The 22,146-nt window shown below is 40.1% G+C and overlaps 1 protein-coding gene across 1 annotated transcript in view; it reads right to left on the minus strand.

Annotated features, from left to right (window-relative positions):
• The window catches only part of CALCR (calcitonin receptor), a 46,477-nt gene that overhangs the window by 17,541 nt on the left and 6,790 nt on the right, over window positions 1-22,146 (minus strand). Inside the window, 3 exon segments of the mRNA XM_009701881.1 lie at window positions 7,262-7,388; window positions 14,727-14,818; window positions 19,047-19,159. Coding sequence (XP_009700183.1) covers window positions 7,262-7,388; window positions 14,727-14,818; window positions 19,047-19,159 — 332 coding nt within the window.

Raw genomic sequence — 22,146 nt, forward strand, 5'->3', positions numbered from 1 at the left:
GATCTTCCTCAGAGATGGTGACTGACTGACTTCTTTGCAGCCCAGATTCAGTTGTTCCACATAAACCACAAATACTCTTCACAGAAGTGTCATTTATAAGTGCTGTGAATGTCCTTTAACCATCTGTAGTTCATATTCTGGGCATGGCATGCCACATCAGATCAGTGAATCTGACACCACTAGAATTACATGGTGCTTTGTTTCCTCCATTACTCTGAGAGTTTTGAGAATGTAAACAAGAATACAAAGACCTTGGGAAAAATGATGGGAATTACTACCCTGTTTCATGCCATTTAGACCCTGACAGATCTGTCTTAAAATGAATACAGATATTATTCCAGCCTGAAAATTTGTGAGAATTCTTTTAATATGGCTAGTTCTGATTTCACAGCGTCCCTTAGTCTACATTAGTCTCATTGAACCTCGTGGGAGGGGGAAGACTTGATCTTTCCTAGGATGGAAGACAAGATTCTTATTTACATCTGAATTACTCCAGTGTTATGCCAGTGCAACCCAGTGATTTCAATGAGGGTAAAACTGGTGCAGCAGAGTCCTGGCACTGCCCGTGAGCTTACTGCTGGCAGAAACTTTATTTGCAAATGATTCATCAGCATAAAGCAAGGTGAACACATTTTCCTGAACCGAAGTGACAGTCATTCCCTGCCTCCAAGGAAGGTCACACTGCCCTTTGCTCACAGGCATGGGATGCTGTCAGTGATCCTGTGCTGGCTGTGCCTGGGTGCCAGATCTGGAGAGCAGGCGATCCTGTCCCTGTGCATCCTGCACAGTACTGCTTCATTTTCCCTGTCCCTATGGCTTAGCATGGCTGGACAGGACTAGTGAGGGTGAGTCTAGACAGCAAATGCTGTTAGGAAGCAAGAATTATACCCCAAAGAGTGCAGTTCTGCTCATACTAGAGAAATACAACGGCAGCAGGAGCGACTGTCCTCTCCATGTGTCAGTTCTGTCTTGTGGATGAGGGCATAGGCTGATAGAGCAGGAATTTCCCTTCCCTGTCCCCTCCTCAGGTAACCCCCCTGTAGACACATGCACTTCAGGGACTGTGCTTGCTTGCACCTCTCAGGCTCAGCCATCACAGCTATGAACCTCAGAAATGTGATATGGTCCTTTGTAGTCCAATTCAGAAATGCCCCTTAGCTGGGATAACTTCTTTCTAAACCTGAGCGTTAGAGCCAAGCCTTCCTGTTCTCCCTCTCATTCTATTAATTTCCCAACTACCAGTGGCATCCTTTTTGTGTTTTGTTTTGGTTTGGCTTTTTATAGTTAAATGGATCTTAGAAGGATGTTAGTGACTACACTGTTTCCTGTTTCAAAAGATAGTTTATGACCTCCTGTCCTGGCATAGCATTTGCTATGTCAGGAAAGAACTTGTGCCACACAAACACCTGCTCTTCTCTGCTTTACTGGTGAAAGCTAATGACAAGAGAGGTCATTGTCTTAGGGGAAATGGGAAGGATGGGAGATGCGAGCTTGTCTTTATGTGCCCGGCCAGGTAAAGGAAAACTAATGGGATTTGCATATTTATTTGTAGATGTGAAAAATTATTCTGAGGCACCTTCAAAGTCTAAAGCACAGCCTCAGTCCTTTGCTTGTAAATGATGAATTAAAGGGTTTGGTTCACTTGCCCACAACAGGCACTTTTGCTCCCTGTTTCACTTTGGTGTTGAAAAAAAAAATGCCAGAATTTCATCACTGAACATGGTGTGGTGAAGCACAAAACTTTGGAAAAACCTTTGTCTTCAGTAAAGCTTGGCAGAGACTGACTTTGTCCCTCTTTCACTTACATAAAAGCAAGTAATACATTTTATTCTCTCCATGCCAACCTTGGTAAGCCAGTTTGTCCTAGTGAAGTCAATGCAAAAAATACAATCTGCAAATGCACAAAATTGCACAATTTGTAAATTCACAAATACACACCAGGCCTGGTCTCACCAAGCCTCATCCCTGAGGCAGCAGAAGGGCAATGTTTTAAACAGTTAGATGAAGGGCTCCTAGGCAAGATGATGACAGCTTTCACAAGAACACTGACTCCCTCCTAGTGTAGATACACTAGAAGATTCAGGAGACATGATCGCTAGGCGTTCTCTGTTAGAAGTCTAGTCTTTGATTACTTTTGCATCTAGACGATACTCTAGAATAGCTTTGAGTCATCTCTTTGGGGCTAAACTGGCTGCAGAGGTGCCTGTAAGTAATCTAGTGGAAGCAGGATGGCGGAACAGATGTATTAAGATGAAAGACTTTGGAGATGCTTTGAGAGTGACAGGAAAACTCTGGAAATAGTTACGTTAATAAAGAACTAAATTATTTAACAAGAATGGAGCCTCCTGAAGCCCTACCCTGAGCATAATACATGAAATGACTCAGACAATCAAAGTGCCCTTCTCCTTTGTGAAGCTCCACCTCTGCTGCTTCCAGTTGGGGCTGCATCATGGGGACTGCTGGGACCACTGAGACAAACACAAGTCACGTGGGGTAGCAGTTTTGCCATTTATCTTCACTGGTATCAGCTATGAGCCTCTCATTTGAGAAAAATATGTTTTAACTCCCCCCTGCCCCCCGCCCCCCCCAGGCTCTGCCAGGCTACATCAGAAGGAACTGAAAACAACAAGAGATGAGAAGGTAACATTTACATGGTAAAAAGTCCTAAAATTGACAGCGTTCCTGAAATGCTGTGAATCTCCTTTGTTTTCTTGGCTCTCATTCCCTCTCTGTTCCTTTGAGAACAGGAGAAGTCACCAGTATTGTAACCCCATAAATCACAGTAACTACACTTCATACACTCCTTATCTGCCCACACAGCTCAATGTTTTATTTCTCCTGTTTGACAGTGATAGGGAGGAAAACCTGAGCAGTCATGGTTTTCACTTGAATTTGTCAATGGTGAGATTATTTATAGTGTTCCAGTGTCCATGAGGATACTAGATTTTTTAATATTACTATTACCATGGCCTTGCTTTAATGCTAGTGGACACCAGCTTTTGTGCTCTCCTTCTCACTTTCCCTTGGCCTCACTAATAATGCTGAGTGGGAAGCAGCTTAGTGATTTCTCCTGAAGGCTTGCTTCCTACCAAGACATGGGTTTCAGGCAGTACAGATAAACTGAGTGCCCTTTGTCACCTCACCTCATGCCCATAGTGACAGCAACTTTAGTGAAATACCTGGGAAGGGGAAGGGACTATGTGCTGCTGTCAGAGACAAAGCGTGCATGCTGCACCATCAGCTAGAGTGGTAAACTAGCTCAGGATCTTCGAAGTGTATCCACACCTACACAAGGAGGCAAGAACACACTTCAGCCTGTCACACCCCATGTCCAAGAGCCGAGCAAGTTACAGATACTGCCAACGGAATGGACTGTGCCAGGCTCAGCCCAGCCCATGTCCAACCTGTCTGTTCTGAGAAAATGAAATCACAGTGCTTGTAGTGCAACATTGATTGCTTTGGGTTCTTCCTTACCAGCTCTGCTGCTGCGCCAATGTAAAAAGGGGTACAGATTATTTATACATTAAGGCATAAATAAGTTGTGTGGCAGAGAGCTGGGATTTGACAGTGAGATTGGAGCATGTCTGAATGGGTGTTAGGTCCTTACTCTCTGATATACCACAGCCGAGCATGAGGGCCCACAAAGGGCTCCCAGAAGCTACCAGTGGAGCACTGGTCCTTGCTATGGACTCTACAAAAGCACGCTTGAAATTGAAACTTTCACACCATACAACACCAGAAGCAAGGGTGAAACTACTACATGAAAGGTGAAGATGCTACAGAACAGCCTGGAGAAAGAAGAGAACAGGTATCTCTGCTAGAACAGGAGAGTGATAAAAATACAGTTAGATCTCTAAAAGCTTTTCTGGAAGAGGTTCTAATTACTGAGCCATTACTGATCTGTGACTAAACTTAGTCCCGTCTACAAACATATTTATGTTGATGCCCATGGAGCTGATCAATTACTCAGTTTCTCATTAGCACAGCTATCCCTCCGGTCATTAGCTGTATCTTCTTTTAACCCCATCAGTACTGAGTATTAAAATTACTAGTCTTATGGAATACAAAAAAATGAAAAATAGAGATCCGATGTGCAAGACTATATTAATAGATTAGAAAGTAAGAGTTTTATTTATATTTCCAGGGTTTTTAATGAAGAATATAATGTGCTGTTCACAGATTACCCCTCTTCTGCGGGTCAGTCACATTTAAGAAGGTGATAGAAGATATCCTTTCCTATAAAATCTATTCCAGTAGCAGTGTAATTAATGCAGTTGCTACTTTACATACAACATGCAAAAAATTAGCTCATGTAACATTTTCCAGTATAAAGGTTCAATCATGTGTCCTGCTTATTTTTGTTCAAGTGTCCCTGAGCCTTTTTCATTGCTTCTTTGCTTCTTATATGACCACCTGGGCTTACATCTTTCTCTTCCATCATTTCAGATCCAGACAAATCCAAGACAGAGAGAGAGAGAGAAAATTATATAACTGGAAAGCAGGAAAAAATGAGGGAAAAAGGCAAATTAAGATAAATTGAAAAAGTGGCTTGACTTACCATTTTATATGAGTAGAATGACCATCAAAGGGTTTAACTCTGTGCAGCAAACTATATGCGAGTAAAGATGCAGTATGGCCTCTCCTCATGTAAATGATGCTTTGGATTGTCTCACATCTTTTGTGTCTGGATCACAGGGAGAATGTGGGTGTCTTGGTGTTAGGGATGAATTTCCTCTCTTGCTCCTCCTGTCTTGTCTCTTTGTTGTTTAACAAAACCTTCTTTCTTTCAAAATTATATGGATTTGTTGATATTCTCATAAATATGTATTCACTGTAAGTATTTTCCCATGGCATTGCATATTTAAAATCTATTGTGAAACTTTAGGCAGGGAAAAAAAAGCAGGAGCTATTGGAGCGGAAATACATCTATTATTTTGCAGAATAAATACCACCAACTTAATCTCTATATACGGCCATTACATAAGGGGTATCTGTGACTGAAATTCCTTCTACATACTTCAGTATTTCTGTATATATCAGAGGTAGGAGCCACACACACATGAGTCTGTCAAGCTCAGAAGATGCATAGTTGGAAAGTGGATAAATACAGCAAACTACAGAAAGTCAGAAGTAGTCATCCTAAAATGGACTTAATAAAACAAAGATTGCAGCAGGGATAGAAAAAAACAAGCTATAAAGCCTTCATTTACTCTGTTAATCAGATTAAAATAAAAATATTACGGGAATCTACCTGGAGGAATAAGTAAATTTTTAACATAAATCCTTTAAGTCTTCATATACACATATAGAGACTATATGTAATTTCACCATGTGTTAAAAACTTGCCCTGGCTGTTAATTTTCTTTTCCTAATCATGTATTTACATGTTTATTATGTTACTAAAATAACAGAATACACTGTCTAGTAATGTTGGGAGACTTCGAGCATATTAACAGGTCACCTCACCTCCTTTTTTTCTGATTTTTTTTTAATGAAGGGAAATCGAACGTGAGGTAAGATCAAGCAGTTAGTGTACTTGACTGCAGAACAAAAATGGAAACCCCAGGTCTTCTGGTCCCAAGTTTTGTACCTCACCTCTATACAGCAGTTCACTCCTGAGTTAAACACATGCAAATTTGGTTTGGAAGAAGAAAGTGCAAAACAAGAGCTTTGTTCATCCAAGCACTTGCTTAGCTAACTAGCTCCAGCCGGGTTTGCTAACACAGCTATATTTGGTAACATCAGAGGAAGGACATCGCTCCAGCGATTTCCGTGACTGTATTCAGCACTAAGGGTCCTCTTCATATTCTGGCTGGAGACTCGAAAGCTGACTGCATACATGAACCTCCACACTGCTCTGGGGCTCCACAGCCTCCCAAGGCAACCACTTATGTCATTTCTATACTGTCTGTTACCATAGCAACGGAGGTTGGGGTTTTCATCGAGTGATGCTCAGTGTGCTGGTACCTGTCCTGTAGTGACTCTACTGAAGCCTCTGAGAGCTTTGTCATTGACTTCACTCAGGTCATTGACTTCAGTGGGGTCGCTCCAAATAAAGATCCAGTCCAAAGGAACTAGATAAAGTTTTTAACTAAATCTTAGAGCACAAAATTTGAGCCCTGGTCTCAATTTTTAGTTTAAAGTACTTCAGATAATATACTTCTGCTGTCAGGCAGTATCATTCTTAACCCTGAGGTAATGATCTTACTTCAGTGTAGGTGCCTGATATTGTCTGCCAGCTTTTTATCTTCAAATATCAAGTGTATTTTCATTGCATCTCTTGCACAGGCTACGTACATATGATGCTATGCAATAAGGAGAAACAAAATGTGTGATTTTTTAATTATTCTTCTGCTCTTCTATTTTTTAATCTCCAGATGGTCCCTGGGACTGGTGATGTTTTCTTTAGTCTATATATTTCCCACTTTAATTACCTTACTTAACCAGTAAGCTTTAATTAGCTTCCTTAACCAGTACACATTTGAGAGATACACACGTGATCAGGTAGTATCAGGTGCTAATGTTTAATTGCTTTCACAAAATTAGAAGCGGATAAATGGTTGAACTGTAATTGAACGAACTTATTAGAAGACAAGCTGATCAGTGTTGTGACATAACTTGAGAGATTCCCACACTTGCAGTAACTTCACATCAGCCAGGGCTGCTGTCACGACGGTGAGCACAATGCAATTGCTCTGTTAGAGAGCAGGATCAGAGCTGGGTGACTGAGATCTGCCATACATATTTATCAGCTGAGGGGCAGAATTTGTATCACTATCTAAGAGCAGTGAAGCAAGCTATTGCTTTGATTTAACACCTCCCAAGAAAAAAAATGCAGCAAACAGATCTTTTGGGGGGTGCTTTGAAAAAAAAGCTGCATCTCTCTCCATCCCTGCCCCTCCCCAGCGTGTGTGCTTGTGCGAAAGGACAGGCAGCCACTGAGGGCACCTCTCCCTTCTGGGGTTTTGTTGGGAAATGTCAGGTAGTTAGTGCCGAGAGCAGCGGGGATCTGACACATGTTTGTATGGATGGGCTGGCTGGAGCAAGACTGAGGCTTCTCCTTCTTGTACCAGATTCAAAGATTTTTTATTGCTCGGAGAAAGATCTGAGGAAAGTTGAGTGAAATTCTCAGAATCTGCACCCTCCATGCATGTTTTACCAGATGGCTATCATTAACTGATGAATGGGAATGTTTGGTTTCAATGTAGCCATAGTAATTTTACTTGGGTGTTAAGATGGAAAGGAGTCATGCAGTACTTACAGGATCCCTTTTTACAAGGCCTGGGTTAGGCACAACAGCAATGAGGTGGGCAATTGTAAACATGGAGTTCAGCACATAAGAAAAAAACAAATTCTTATGCAGTGTTATCCTTTGACAGCTGAGGCTCCTGAAAAATATGTAGCACACGTCGTAAATTAGTATTTTTCTTCTGATGTCACTTTAACAAGCTCTTTCTGGCAACAGTCTCTCAAGAATGCCTTTTGGCAAGGCGTAATCGGAAAATACATGCCTTGCATCGCAGCCATAACCTCTGACAAATTTTTGGTTTTGTTTTTACACCTGTTTAGCATCACATGCTTTTTAGACCATGTTGTAAAGAGCCATCCAGCTACATTCTCAGCCCTTGATGCCTGCCTTTATTTCACAGTAATTGAGATATGTAAGTGGTAAAGCAAAACCCTGAGAATTATTAGATGCGCATGATACAAGTAATGAACATCAGGAATAATGCTTTATATGTAACTGTTCCCTGGTGACTCAATTTCTCAAATACTCAGATGAAAATTATTTGCCACTTTAGGAATTAGTGGTGAGATGGATGGGAACTTTAGGTAGGAATCTCCTTAAATTATAGGGGGATTTGAGTTGGTATCCTGCATGTTTCTAACTCCAGCTGAGATCTCAAACCAGAAGAGGTTGTTTTCCTGCTCAGAAGGAGCAGCAGTCTTTTCTGAATGACTGATTTTGGGGAGGGTAGGATTTCTGCTATTGTGTGTAGCAGAATTTCACAAAAGAAGTTCACAGAATTCCTGTGAAACCAAATCATGACTGCGGTTTCAGACCTGAATCATCTCTCCTTTTTAATTCATGCCCAAATCCTCATGCCACCTCCTCAGCTACCCCTGATGCAGAGAACACCCCCCTACCCCCCACATTGCTCCATGCCCTGGAGCACAGCCTGGGGCTGTCAGGAGGTGACTGCAGAAAGGTAATCATTGCGTTGTTCGATACTGCTGTGATATCTGTATTCAATGATCACTGACAGCAAGCAGGCAAAGCCAGTAGGTACAAAACAGCTAAGAAGAGCAAGTATCACTGTCTGGCTGAGGAAGCCTTCCCTCTTGGCACTAGAAGTCTTCTCCAGTCTGGAAAGGAGCACAGGCTGTGACTTTCTGATGCTCTGCATGTGGAGGTCAACAGAGAATGCACTTTCTTTAAAAACAGAGGGCTAATCTAACCAACTGAACTCTTTTCTGCCTATTTTGCTTGTTTGTTCATGTATTTATTTTCCTTTATTAGCTCTTTGGTCACCTGCCACTTATTCTTAGTTCTCCTTACACCTGTTTTCTGAGTTATTGGATGGAATTTTTCCTTTAGCTTGAGGTCATCTTTCATTGCATCATCCTGCAATGCTCATGACTTCTGTTGACCTCCTCATTTATCAAGTCACCTTCTTTGGTTCACGATGTCCAGGAGATACAGGTTCCAGGGCCTAGGAATGAGAGTATCTCTTTATCCTTGCCTTGATTTTATATTCTCCCTTTAGCATCAGCTATTGGCAACTGCTGAGCTCCAGATATGGGGCTAGGTGCACTTTCAGCTTGATCCACTGTAGGACAGGATATTGGGCAAACCAGACTATTCCTTGGAGCTATTTTTGCTATACTGTGTTCTTGTGCTTACTCCACCTGTATTTGCCCCCATCACAAATTGAGTCTAACGTTCCTTTTCTGCTCCTAAGCTCTGGTGGTATTTAACCAGTTCTGAGCCTTCCTTTCTCCCCATTCTCTGTCACTATACTTTGCCTATGCTACTGACCCCACTTTTCTTCAGACCCTATCACGTGCCCATCACCCTCTGTCTTTCTCTTGCACTCCTGCAAGTGGGATTGGTGTGATGCCAATCCTGTTCCCAAGAAATAAAAATTTCCCTATTACTTAGAGAAGTCTTTTCAGCTCCTGGTCACAGAAACGCAGACCCTTGTCTCTCCAGCTGCCTCTCTATATGGCTACCGGAACAGAGAGACAGTCTTTTGTGATAATCTCTGCCAAGTCCATGTGCCTCCACTCCCATTCCTGTCCTTCCTCACTGCCCTGCTTGACTTTTGCCAGTCTTACTCCTCTGACAAATTAGACTGTCCTTCACTGCGTGTTGCCTTTGTCTGCTGTCCAAGCTCCTTTCTCTGCCTGCCTTCCTCTCTTAGTGTTACTCATGCATTGCTCTCCTCCTTTCCTCTCAGTATGCCCAACCTTTCTTCTTTGACTCCAGCTTTCATGTTAAAGACCCATCTGAACTCTTAAGCATGTATTTCTGTACCCTCACTTTTTAATTTGACCTTCAGTGTTTGCCATCAAAATGGCATCAGCATCTGCCTGATTCAACCCACACCAAGAGGAGACCATTTTAGCAAAACCAAAACTCTTACTTGATTCATCCTCTCTGCTGGTTTTGACAATCATCTGTAATCTTCTCCTTCTCTGACCTCTCTTAGCCCTCTTTCTGGCCCCCTCTTCCTGATTTCTTAATCGTTCCTTCGTGGTGTTTTTGAAGGCTCCTTGTCACTCCTCCATCCATCCTTCTGTATGGTCTCTACTTTGCTTCATTGATCAGTATGCAAGAAGGTATCAGTAAGCCAGTTATCTGCATCTAAAACGTGTGAATATTTTGTGTCACTATGTCTTTATCAATTGTGTCTCAGAGTTTCAGAGTCTCCTGTGTTTCTCATGGTTCCCCTGTGTTTCACATTTATTCTGTGTCTCCTACATTTCCTTTGACAGAGATAGGTTCTTCTATCTACTCAGAGAGTTACCCTTACTTTTGAGTTCCTGTTTCCACTGCTCTACTGCATCTAGGATGCTTTGACTTCTGAGGAGCTCTTAGCATTATTTTCTTGACAGACACGTGCTTTGAATCTGTCATTTCTTCTCATTTGTGAATACAGAGAATATCAGTTTTCATGCTCAGTCAGTTATTTTCCGTCTCCTATCAACTTGTTTAGTTTTCAAATTATATTCATGCCTTTTACCATGCTCTCCCTTACTCCTGGGGAAAACTCCCAATAAACTTCCACAGATCATCCTTCCATCCATTATCCTTCTCCAGCTCCCTTTAAAAGCCTTGGCAACAATTAGACTGCAAGTACATTCACAACATACCGTCTATTATTCTGGCAAATCTAGACTTACTTTACTCTCCATCTCTCTTTATACAAATGTCTTTGCTTTAATAATTCAATTGGAAGTGATTTGGAGCTAGGAGTCCCTTCTTCTTTTGTGTTTCATCATATAAGATAATGGGGTCTCAGTTTGCAATTATAAAAATATTGTAATAACATGACGATGCATGAAACTCTTAGACACTCTACTTTATGAATATTCTGTCTCCTGTTAGGAGTTAGTATTGCTTAGTGATGCTCAGCACTACTGATTCAGTATTCCCTTCCAAAAGTACTGCAACATCTGTGGTGCCAGATCATTATGAATCTTGATACCCAAAACTGAAAGGAAAATAAATCTTTGCCAGGAAAGACTTATATGTGGGAAACAGCAACCTCTGCAAGCTGCTTGTTGCCGCCTTTACAGTCAAAGGCTATTATATAGTCCCAAAACCACCTCTTGCTATCTGATTGACTGTGTGACTGACAGCTTGCGTTCTATTGAAGGTCAAATAATCTATTGCTGTCATAGTCAGATGATAGAATACAACTGAAGGTAACACGAACCCTGCTCCCATACAGCTTTACTCTCACTTTCTTATGATGATAGTTTGGTTTCCTCTTTGTCCTCCCATTTTGCAGCACTTTGTTTTAATTCCTTTCTTTACTTCTTGCTGTAACCTTTGTGTCACGGATTAGTCATGGAAGGGGAAGGAGAAGTGGAGGAGGAAAGAGAGGAGGAGGTGTGTTACTGTCTGGAAGGCTGCTGCAAAGATGAGTCTTTCAGCACAGTCTGGGATCAGTCAGGATCGTTCGTAGTCCATGACTCAGAGCTAAAAGTGAGTCAGACAGCCTGATCCTGCCTCACTCGCTGCAAGGAATCACCTTCCTGGTCCATTTTGGGTAGCCAGTTTAACCAGATCCTGTCTTTAGTGTCCCAAAGAACTCTGAGGTCTGGGTACAGGTTTCCAAATCAGATTAAATCGTGCTCTTCCAAGTTTTCTCAAAGCATTACCGTGGCTATGGTTTTGTACCCTTTATCTTCACTTAGGAAGGGAATTCATCAGTTCATTGGGAAGAGTTTCTAGCTATCTCTGTATCTGATTACTGCACATTATCACAGTCACTCATCAAACTGACGCTCTGGATATTAGCAGAATTCACAACCTGTATTTTTGATCCACCTATTTTGAGCTTGTAATCTTACAGACTCTTATAGTCTATGCAAAGTCCAATAATTTCATTTTCCTGTTTCCTAGACTCACTCTTGGTGGTGGTGATGTTGGGGGCTTGTTCTTACCCTTCCTGCCTGACAGCTGAACCACAGACATCTAATTGTATAGCCCTAAGATTTATGCCAGCTTCTTCTGGCCTCTCAATTTACTAAGCATACCCTTTTCCAGCCTATATGGACACCTTCATCCATGGTATACCTTTCCAGCGACCAGCAGCAGATGAAGTAACAAGGGAGAAGCTTTACATAATGTTACTAAGAAAATTACTATCAGAAGGCACACAACCTGAACATACCCACAGATATGTAGTACATATAGATCAAAATTGGGACCAGAAATAGGCTAAGGTGCCTCATGTAAGATTTCTAATCAGTGTCTTTGAGGCTAGAACTGATTTAAGCACTGGCACAAGGTATCTGATGTTTTGTGGAGTACCTTTCACTGCAGATTTTTAGAGCAAGGCAACCATCCCTTGTGCACTACAGATCGGGGTGTAACAAGGGATTCTTTTTATCCCCAAATTTATGCAAACACTATGCATGTGTAAGATGGAATTTTGTGTTTGCTATGTGCTGATGGATTCTACAAATCTTCGTATATGTATTTGTGGCCAAAAAAACATATCTCAGAAACTCAGATAATGAAGTTGTTGATACCTCATAATCCAGCATGTAAAGTTTGTCACTTTGCATCAAAGTTTTTCATTGATGCTGCAGAACATTAAATCTAGCAATTCCAAGATACTTAACAAATGCCAATTAGTTTAGACACATAAAAATGCTGTACTGAGTCACAGCAAATGTTTAATGCTAAATGGTCATGACAGAAAATGTGCTGAGTGTACTTCATTACGACTCCTTGACCTTACAGGTGACAAAAAAGAATAGTTGAAAGTTTATAGAAATATCCTTTGTTTTAATGATAAAGGATAAAGTTAAAGGAATATAAAAAATGACCATTTTTTCCCTTTTCAGACTTGGAGATTTCAGTGTGAAAAACTGCTTTGGAAAATAAAGGTTCTACAGAGAATGAAACCTGATCTTTTTGAAAATAAGGCAGATACACATTCACGATTTGGCATGAATGGGAAGCTATAAATTTAGAACCTGCTTTTAATTCAGTTACTATTTTGGTCACTAACATTTGAAAAAAATGCATTTGATGTATTTGTTAAATTTCAGTTCAGAGATTTGAGGGTTTATTTTTGGCTTTCATTTTTCTAGAAACATCAGCCAAATGAAAACAAATTCTGACCTGTACACAAAAGTCATGCTCTTTATCTGTCTGCTGGAAAGATAATTAATCCCTAGAAGCATCCTATGATTCTGGATTGCAAATATGTCTTTGAGCTGCTGAAATAGATTGATGAATACACAAAAATATATAATTTATCTTTCTATGAGGATGATGATAAAGAAACAAAAAACTGTATTTTGGATGCTCATCAAGGGCTCAAATCTTTTGACATTCATGTAGAAAGAAGATTACTAATACTCTCACACAGGTCTATTTGTGTTCTGGCATAATTTTAGCCTGAAATAATTTCTTGCAACCTAAATTACAATCTTGAAAGAATACACTCTTACAATGACAACAGTGAAGGACTTTTAATTACTACAGGTTGCCATTATTGTGCAACTATTCTTTCTTAAACTCTGTAAAGAAGCTTCTGAAGAAAAAAAGATTTTTGTGCGTTCCCTTTTCCTTGTATTCTTGATGCTCAAAGAATACTGCATTCTTTGAAGAGTGTGGGGTTTTTCTGTATTCTTGAATGAAGTAAGTGTTTTGGCAATAAAAGCCCATCAGTTTACAACTGTTTTTTATCCAGAAGCAGTTGTAATTGTTTCTTATATTACTGTTATTTTGTTTCCCAGTGTGCAGTGTGTGGAATACTCCTTTGTATCCTTGGAAACCTTCATCCAGGTAAAGTTGGTAAACTTTACCTGGCCTTTTAGATATACCTTGCAGTTATCTCCACATATATTCTATTGATGGTGAGCATTTGTCTATCTCTAGTCATGAACTGATGGTCTGGCTATTTGATTACAAGTAACTGATGCACCTTTGCTGAAATTAGTTAAGATACCATCCCATTTGGGTCATTATACTGGATATATCATCCTGTTTCATCAAAGTATATGTGAATGGACATTGCAACCCTGATTTCTGAGTGTGCTATCAGTCAGGGAAGTTTGCAGTTTATAGTAACGTTATGGAAGTGAACTATCTTAAGAAGGTTGCTTAACAGCTAGGAAAATATAGCTTATGCAAGTCACCATAGATCTGGATGTACAATAGCTCAGGATCTTGTCCACTGTTTATTTTTGAATATTTTCCCTGGTGCCTTTGATGTCTTCTAGTGCTTACCATTTCCCTGAGCTGAAAACTGAAGGTGGCTCCCAGACAGCCCTTCACTACTGATTGCGACTGAAGCTGTGACTACATGTCTGATGGCAAATCTGAGCTCCCTCTGCTCCTTCACTGCAGACACATTACAACAGTGTGCAAACAGGTTCACCAAAGGACAAGATTTAAATGGTCTAGTTAAGTTGCCATACAGCAGCTGCAATGCTTTCAGTGAATATCAATTTAAGTCTCCTTTAAAGTTCTGATAGAGCACATCACTGTTTTTCCTTTTAATGACAACAGGTTTCACACTAGTGTCAGATTCACTCCTAGTGTTGAGTCCAGTAAGCACCTACTCAAGCCAATAGCTCAGTCCTTCAGCGTTGGACAAAGGTATTCCTGCTCTTTGGGGGCTGGGGGCTCCAAGCCACTGCCCTGTGCAGTCACTGCACCTGCCAGGGGCTGGACGTGCCCTTCAAGGAACAACAGGCAACTGGTAACGGGCCTTACCAAATCCCCAGTTACACCATTTCCCTATGCGCTGCACTTTTACACCAGTCTTGACCAATCTAACACTATGATCTTGACTACACACCACTGGGAGATGTCCCATTGGCGAGAGGATCCTGTGCTAAGATTTTTTCACCAGGTTTATATAGAAAGGCACTCAGAAGAGCTACTTCTCACTGCCATGTCCCCTTCCAAGCTTTTCTTTGGTTACCCCTTAAAATCCCTCAGGGAAAGGAGAGTGTCTATAAGAAACACTTACTTGAAATAGAAGAAAATTGCCAAGGAAATCAACAGCGATGTTATAGACAAAGCATGGCCAACGATTGCCATATAATAAAGTATGAACGCCATCTGCAATTTAACAAAAAGAAAAGGCAAACATGAAAAATTTGCAGGCACTCAGTTTTTTTTCTCATTAAGGAAGAATCTACAAAATCAACCTTCCATTTTGTATTTCTTTTCTTTCAAAGATTCTTTTTCAATATACTTTTAATATCAGCAATGTATTAAATAGCACGACTCATGGTCTAAAGATGAGATACATGTTCCTTACATGAGTTGATCTGTTTCTGCTGCACTGAAGTAACTGGCTAGATTCCCTCTCACACTATGTGTCACTAACTTTCCCAAGCTCTAGGAGAGTGCAGCAGACATAATACATTCAGATTTTCAAAAAGCCCACAACAAGTTTCCACACACAAAAAATTATTAAAGAAAATAGGTTGCTGCAGGATTGGTAGAAAGCTTTTATGGTTTGAAAGCAGTTTAAACAACAGGGAGCAACAACTTAACGGTCACTTCTGGAGATGAGTGAGTGGTTAGGTGCCCTCAGGACTCGTACCAGGGCTGGCGTTTTGTTCAACATATTAATCAGTGACCTGATGCAGAGAAATCTAAGTTTCCAGGTGATACTTAGGTCTTTCAGATAATAGTGAGGGATTCCAGAAGGGTCTCACATAACTGAGGGGACAAGAAGATGCCATAGGAGTTTTAATACAGAAAAAAGTAGGGTGGTACAGCTAGGGTCAAAGGATCTAAACCCTGCCTACACAATGCTGAACTCAGAATTGGAAACCAAACTCAGGAAGGAGATCTTGGAGTCATCCCAGCCAGTTCTCTGAATCATTGGCTTACTGTGTAATGACAGCCAAAAAGTCAATGAAATGTTGGATATCATCAGGAAAGGCACTCAGTGTAGAACATCATTGTGCCTCTGTTCAAAATTTACATCACGCATCTTAAATGCATGTGTGTTTCTAGTCTCCACACCTTATGGACATGGCAGAGCTAGGAAAGGTGCAAAGAAGGCAACTAAAAGAACTGAGGTAGAGTAGCTGTGTTATGACAAGTTGGTACAAATGCTGGGATTCTCCCCTTTAGAGAAAAGAAGTCAGAGGGGGCTTATGATTAAGGCCTACAGAGTCATGAAAGCAGCAGACGAGATGAAAATTATCTTCAACTCCTACCACACTGGAACAGCACACCCTGAGACAAATTCTGGTTCACACTGGCGTGAACCTTCTTATTGGGTAACTAGATGGTCTTACAATGCTGTGAAGGCAGTATGCATGAACAGATAATCAGGCTTACACTTTGACTAGTATCAGTGAAATTTAAGATAGGCCTATCCACATTTTGCATGCCAATAATGAAACAAAACTGCAGGACAGCACCTGGGCTTCAGAATGCTGCAGTATTTAGATGTCATACTTTGGTCTCAACCAAGCTCTTAAGCATCACCCAGCTGTAAGAAGACTGCAGGAGGCTAAACGGCATGCCAGGCTTCACCGTTGCCTTCCTTCCTGAAAGCACTAATATAGTATCCACATGTCCTGAAAAAAACCACTGGATAGGAGGTCCTAGTTCCTCTGCTGGGTTTATTTTCTTTTCACCTCTATTTCATTAATTTTTCTTTTGTTATGCATGAGCAATATTCCTTTTTTTCAACAATTAGATTAATTGCTTTCTGTAGCCCTAAGTTTTGCTACTCACATCTCTTTGGTGTTTCTAAGTAATTTAAACTTTCGTTTGAAAACAAATATGAATAAAATTCAGAAAACAAAGCCATTTCTCTTAGGTGCACATCTTCTTATCTAGTTTGTTCTTCAGTCATTTTACAAATTTGGAATCAGCTCCTGCTTTCATTAACCTAGGTGGTGGTGGTCTGATTCAGATTTAAACCGTTTACACTATCTTGACCATGTAGAACAGACATGATCTGAGTGTAAATATCATTCACCAATTTATGGAAACCTATGCATATTAACTACAAATACCCTAGATCTCCTAGTTTTCCTTCACAAAGACTAACCACTACATTGCCAGTGAATGCAAATGCTTGACAACTTGTTTTGAGAGCATCAGCAACCCCAGAGAGGGCAGAGAAGATGAGACAACTTTCTGAATATAGAGTAGTGAGAGAGGTTTTTACCTGTGTGCATGTGACATTTCTTCCACTCCACACTAAGTAGTTACTATGCTTTTTCATGAGATTAGATTGATGTAATTTTTAAGTCTGAATTTAATTTACAGATGAACTGTTCAAAAGGACGCTGTTTTGTTGCCTATCCTGTATACAGCCCTTAGTCTGAAACAGCTAGAAGTAGGAAAAGCTTCCAGATAGCTACATGCAAGTGCATGTGCACCCTGGAGGACTTGGTTATTTGAACTATCTACCTTTCAGCATACGACTGCAAACTCAGCTTAACCGTGTATCTGGGACTCAGCAACAGCATTTTTGATTACTCCACGTAAACTTACTATGGTAACTGCTCAAAAAACTTTCCAACTACAACAACAAAGACAGATCAGAATGGACTGAACTGTCAGCTAACAAAGCATATGGTCTATCACTGTATTTTTAAGAACCGGCTGCAATACTTTTGGTTTTTAAGTGATTTTTCTCAAAAGTATAGCATGTTGGTATTTTCAGTTAACTTCAAACAAATAATGAACTATTTTATTAATTTCTGCACTCCTTTTATTAATTTCTGCACTCTGTCTTGTCCCTTCTGACTTACAGGACTTATAACATGCTGACTCACCAAATTTTTAGCTTTTGTAGATTTTGTCATCCCAGGCTTAGAAAATTTCTAAAAGAAACACTTAATTGCTTTTTTTTGTCCCCTTAGAATTCTTCACTTGAGGAAAGAGAATTCTTTAACTCAGTTAATTATATTATTTGTAGGTACATGGAAATAGTCTACAAATGAAACATACTCCTGTTTTTGAAGTCTTGGATTAAAGGTCAGAATCTAACTTGGCATTTCTGCAAAGAGAGATTCTTTCTGCATTTTCCGTCATTTTTTGTTTCAGAAGAATCTCGATGTACGTATAATTTTTCTTTGACTTCTATCTGCACTTTGCTTGAATGATGTTCAAAATTGTTCTTCTGGAAGGCATGGATAATAGGTAACAGAACTACATTTTTTGCCTCCCTACATGGGCCAACATCTGGAAAAATTATATTTTTACGGTGCTTCCATTTAATGCCTCTGTGAACTCATATTGATACTATTATTCTCTCTTTGTCACATAGGTAAGCCCCATTTTACCATGATGGTTCCTCATGCTGCAAAAACTTTTAGAATTCACCTCCTGCCTGGTCCAGTAGACTTTTCCAAGGCCCTTTGGGCAGGATCATTACTAAATATAACCACATACTGCTTTTTGGCTGCATAAAAAGAAGATCCTCCAACACAAACCCCAAATCAAATCACTTTTTGACTCTTTTCCTTCCACAACTCCAACTAGTCACAAATTATTCTGTCACAAATATGTAATCAGATTTTCCTGGAGCTCCACTCACATTTGAGAAATATGTTTATTTTCATGAACTTTCCTAACTTGATTTTTTTAAAGTTTTTCTCAGATTTCTCTCTCCTTGTTTCTTTTGGTGTTTTTGTATTTAGCTCTCCTCTTTCAGCTTAGCAACTTGATTTTGGAAATATTGATGCAAATGCTTAATTCATTATCGTCAATAGTCTCAATAACTTCAGTCAAACTGTTAAAGTTAAATGTGTTCAGGCTTGTAGGATTTTCTGGATTGATGGTACCTTCATAAATATTTCTTTTCAAAGGGAGTGAGTATAACGTTGTGTTCTTTGTTTAAGTAAAATAATTTTACCTTACATTAACATTGCTAGCTGTGCAGAGAATCACAGAGATCAGGCGTTCTCAGGGTGGTATGGCCATAGGCATACCACACATCATACCAGATATCAACAGATTGGAAAATACTTGCTACAGAAAGCAAAACTTAATTCTAAATGATTATTTTATAACTGTTGGGCAATCAGGGAAAATCATAGGAATTAAAAAATGCATTTGAAAAATTCTGCAAAACTTGTCACATGAATTGATACTAAATTATCCTCTCTTTAGCAAACCTATATTTAGGTTTGAGCACTCATCAAATAATTTTAATAAGCTAAAATCACGAGGACAATGCCATTAAATTCTGATGTAACAAATAAAGCTGAAAGATGAGGACTATTCTGATCTCTCTTATATGTGTCTTACTGCTAGCCCAGCCTAAAACCATTCCCAAACAAACACTGCCTTTTTAACTGTAGCATACCTTCAATTTTTCAGAGGTGAAAGAGTTGCACAGGGTATAGTTGGACCAAGTTCGGTTGCTCTCAGGATGGCGGAACCAGTTTCCAGTTTCATCACAATATTTTGAAGCCCTCTCTGAAGATAAATTGCAATAGTAGTTATTTTAGCATATGCATATTACACAATTAAAAATCCATAAAAAAGAATTTCTATGTTTGGGAATAAAATGTCTGCATAACAAAATCCAAAGGATTTCCAACTTGTGCAATTAATATACATTTTGCTGTTTGTTTTTTTTTTTCACTCAGAGATTTATCTGTTGGTTTACTTCTTGTTTATCTGTCTCCTTTTGTCTTGAATAAATGCAGTAGAGTATATATACCCAGCCTTCATTCAGATGCAATTATTTATGTGATAATAATCCATTTAAAGAGGTTGTTGAAAGCTGTTTATGGAAGAGAAAGTAACTTCAGGCCCTGACACCGAACCTGAAGGAAGTATATCAAGGTTTCAGGTATCAAATGAAATAATCAGTTAAAAATACTGTGTAGAGAAAGGCCAGCAAGCAGTGTACAAACCACAGCCTGAGTGCTGGAGATGCTGACAGCCTCAAAGCCAGTGCCGTGTTTACACAGAGGGGTGGAAGAGTCCTGTGCCAGCTAAATCCTGCCAGGGGTGATGGGAGCACTGCTTGTTTTCCTCTGAGGCTGCAAAGCATGCAGGTACAGAGGGAAGCAGTCTTGCAAACTCTTTGGTGGAGGTCCTAAGTGTCCAGTTTAATTGAAAATGGCTGCAGAGTTCTCTGTTTAAATAGTCTGATGTGTGTTTGGCCTCTCCACCTGTGTCTCTGGTGCTGGCTCCTGTGCTGCAGGCGGCTCTAGCATCCTTCCCCAAAGCCCTGCTGTATAGATCGCTCTCCAGTCTTACACTCCTTCGTGTGCGTCCTTTTACTGTGGCTGGGGGATGGCGGAGGCTTCATCACCGTACAGCTCCGAGGAACAGCAGATGTGTGCTGTGCCCGCATCCTCGAGGCCACGCTCACCTTTCTGCCTGGGAAACCCTGGACGCTGAGGCACAGACAGTCACTTCTAATCATCTGTCAAGTTTTGGACTAGTTCTTTTTGGCCTTCCCTCAAGCATTAGCCACATGGGATTCACTGGAAAGTTTGCCCGAGTAACAAAGGAATGATAAGATCATAAACTTAAATTATTTGATGTTTTCTTAGATAGTGACAGAGCTGTTTATTTATGAAAAACACAATTTTTCAAGTCTGACTTTTAAAATAGTCTAAAAAGTCTGTCTTGATTTCCCTTTGCCTATTCTAGCTTTATAATTTTATTGGTTTTATACACAGATTATCAGCTTTTCCAGTCAATACACTTTTACAGAGCCAATTACCGTTTGAACATACACATTTTCATTTTTTGTGGTCAACATTTGCATTTATTTTTCTTAATCAGCCCTGATGATTAAAGATTCTATTAATTTGGAAGATTCATATTCCCTCTATACACCCAAAATAAAGCAAGGAATTGATCATATTGTCAAGATAAGGATTGTATAGACTGAGCTGTCTTCCTCTGACTAGAAATACACTTTATATAGCGCTACTGTAAAAAAAAAAAAAAGAAAAAACAATCCTTCAGAACACTCCATAACAAAGCATACTTTTGAAATCACTGTGAGTTTCAAATCATTGTTTTGGGGGACTTGCTGAACATCAATACATGCATCAACAACACCAAGATCAGTACATGTTATCTCGGTCTTCCATCACTGCAGCTTGGAGATAATCTCAGACTGCCTGTGTAGCAATGTTCCTGTTGTACTCGTTGCCAGATATTAGCTAAAGCTGGAAAAAGTTTTCAGTCACAGATAAAAGATTAATGGATACACTACCACGGAACACAGTGTACAAACATTGTACCTACTATCCCATGCACTCTGCAAAGTACACAGCTTTTGCTAATATGCTATAGAATATAAGAATAATATCATCGATCATCTCTGTACTTTAGTGCCTAGGTAGGCACTCTGCCGAAGTTTAATGTGGCCTCTGTGAGTCAGAGACAAACCTATTGCCTCATAGTTTTCATTGAAGCCAGACAAACACAACTGATCCTAGTTTGGAAGCAGCCATGGCCCACGGATTTCTTGGTGTGATGTTGTCAGAATATGGGACTTGGGGATAGGTCTCCACACTGTCCATCCCAATGACTCAAATAAGTCAAACATCTCTTCTAAATCTCTGGTTTTACTCAGAAATAAAACTGTGAGCCTGTAACCCAACCACTGTTCTACTGCAAGTTATTCTACAGTGGTCCAGCAGCAGGTGTGGGATTATGAACCTGGGCACGTGTTGGTTTTTATAATAACCAGAAGAATCTAGTAACCTCCAAAGAAATACACAATGTGTAAGGATGGGTAAGGTAACACTAGCAAGGCAAAGTGGAAGTGTGGGCTTTAAGATTATTAAAATATTATGTAAATACTAATTTTTTAGGCTCTGTCTGTACCATATCAGCTTGGATAGGGCACCACTTGGGCATTACATTATTCAAAGTGGAGGAACAGTGACATTGCATGGGATTCAGGTTAGATATTAGGAGGCATTTCTTCACAGAAAGGGTTGTTAGGCATTGGAATGGGCTGCCCAGGGAGGTGGTGGAGTCACCATCCCTAGAGGTGTTTAAGAAAAGACTGGAAGTGGCACTTAGTGCCATGGTCTAGCAGACATGGTGGTGTTAGGGCTAAGGTTGGACTTGATGATCCCAGAGGTCTCTTCCAACCTCATCGACTCTGTGATTCTGTGATTCTGTTCTTCGTCTCACCTGATTTTAGCAACCTTAAAGTTATGCAATCCATAGGCAGTTGTGCAGGAGCTCTGTAGTTAGCTTAGAAAGACAGACACTTCAAGAGCTGCCTGGGAAAAATGGATGAGCGAAATTTCACCCACAAGGGCGGTTTCATGGGAGTAGCGAGCTGTCTAAAAAGATTAACCAGTAGTAATAGTTTTGTGTGTAGTATTGTTTGTGCTACCAATAGTGCTTTTATGAATTATATTTTCATAAAACCAACTCATTCATTTATATGTAACAAATGTCTTAACCCAATAACTGGA

The sequence above is a fragment of the Cariama cristata genome, unplaced genomic scaffold (genome assembly GCF_000690535.1).
Source record: "Cariama cristata isolate BGI_N322 unplaced genomic scaffold, ASM69053v1 scaffold45036, whole genome shotgun sequence".
In the NCBI taxonomy this organism is placed as follows: domain Eukaryota; kingdom Metazoa; phylum Chordata; class Aves; order Cariamiformes; family Cariamidae; genus Cariama; species Cariama cristata.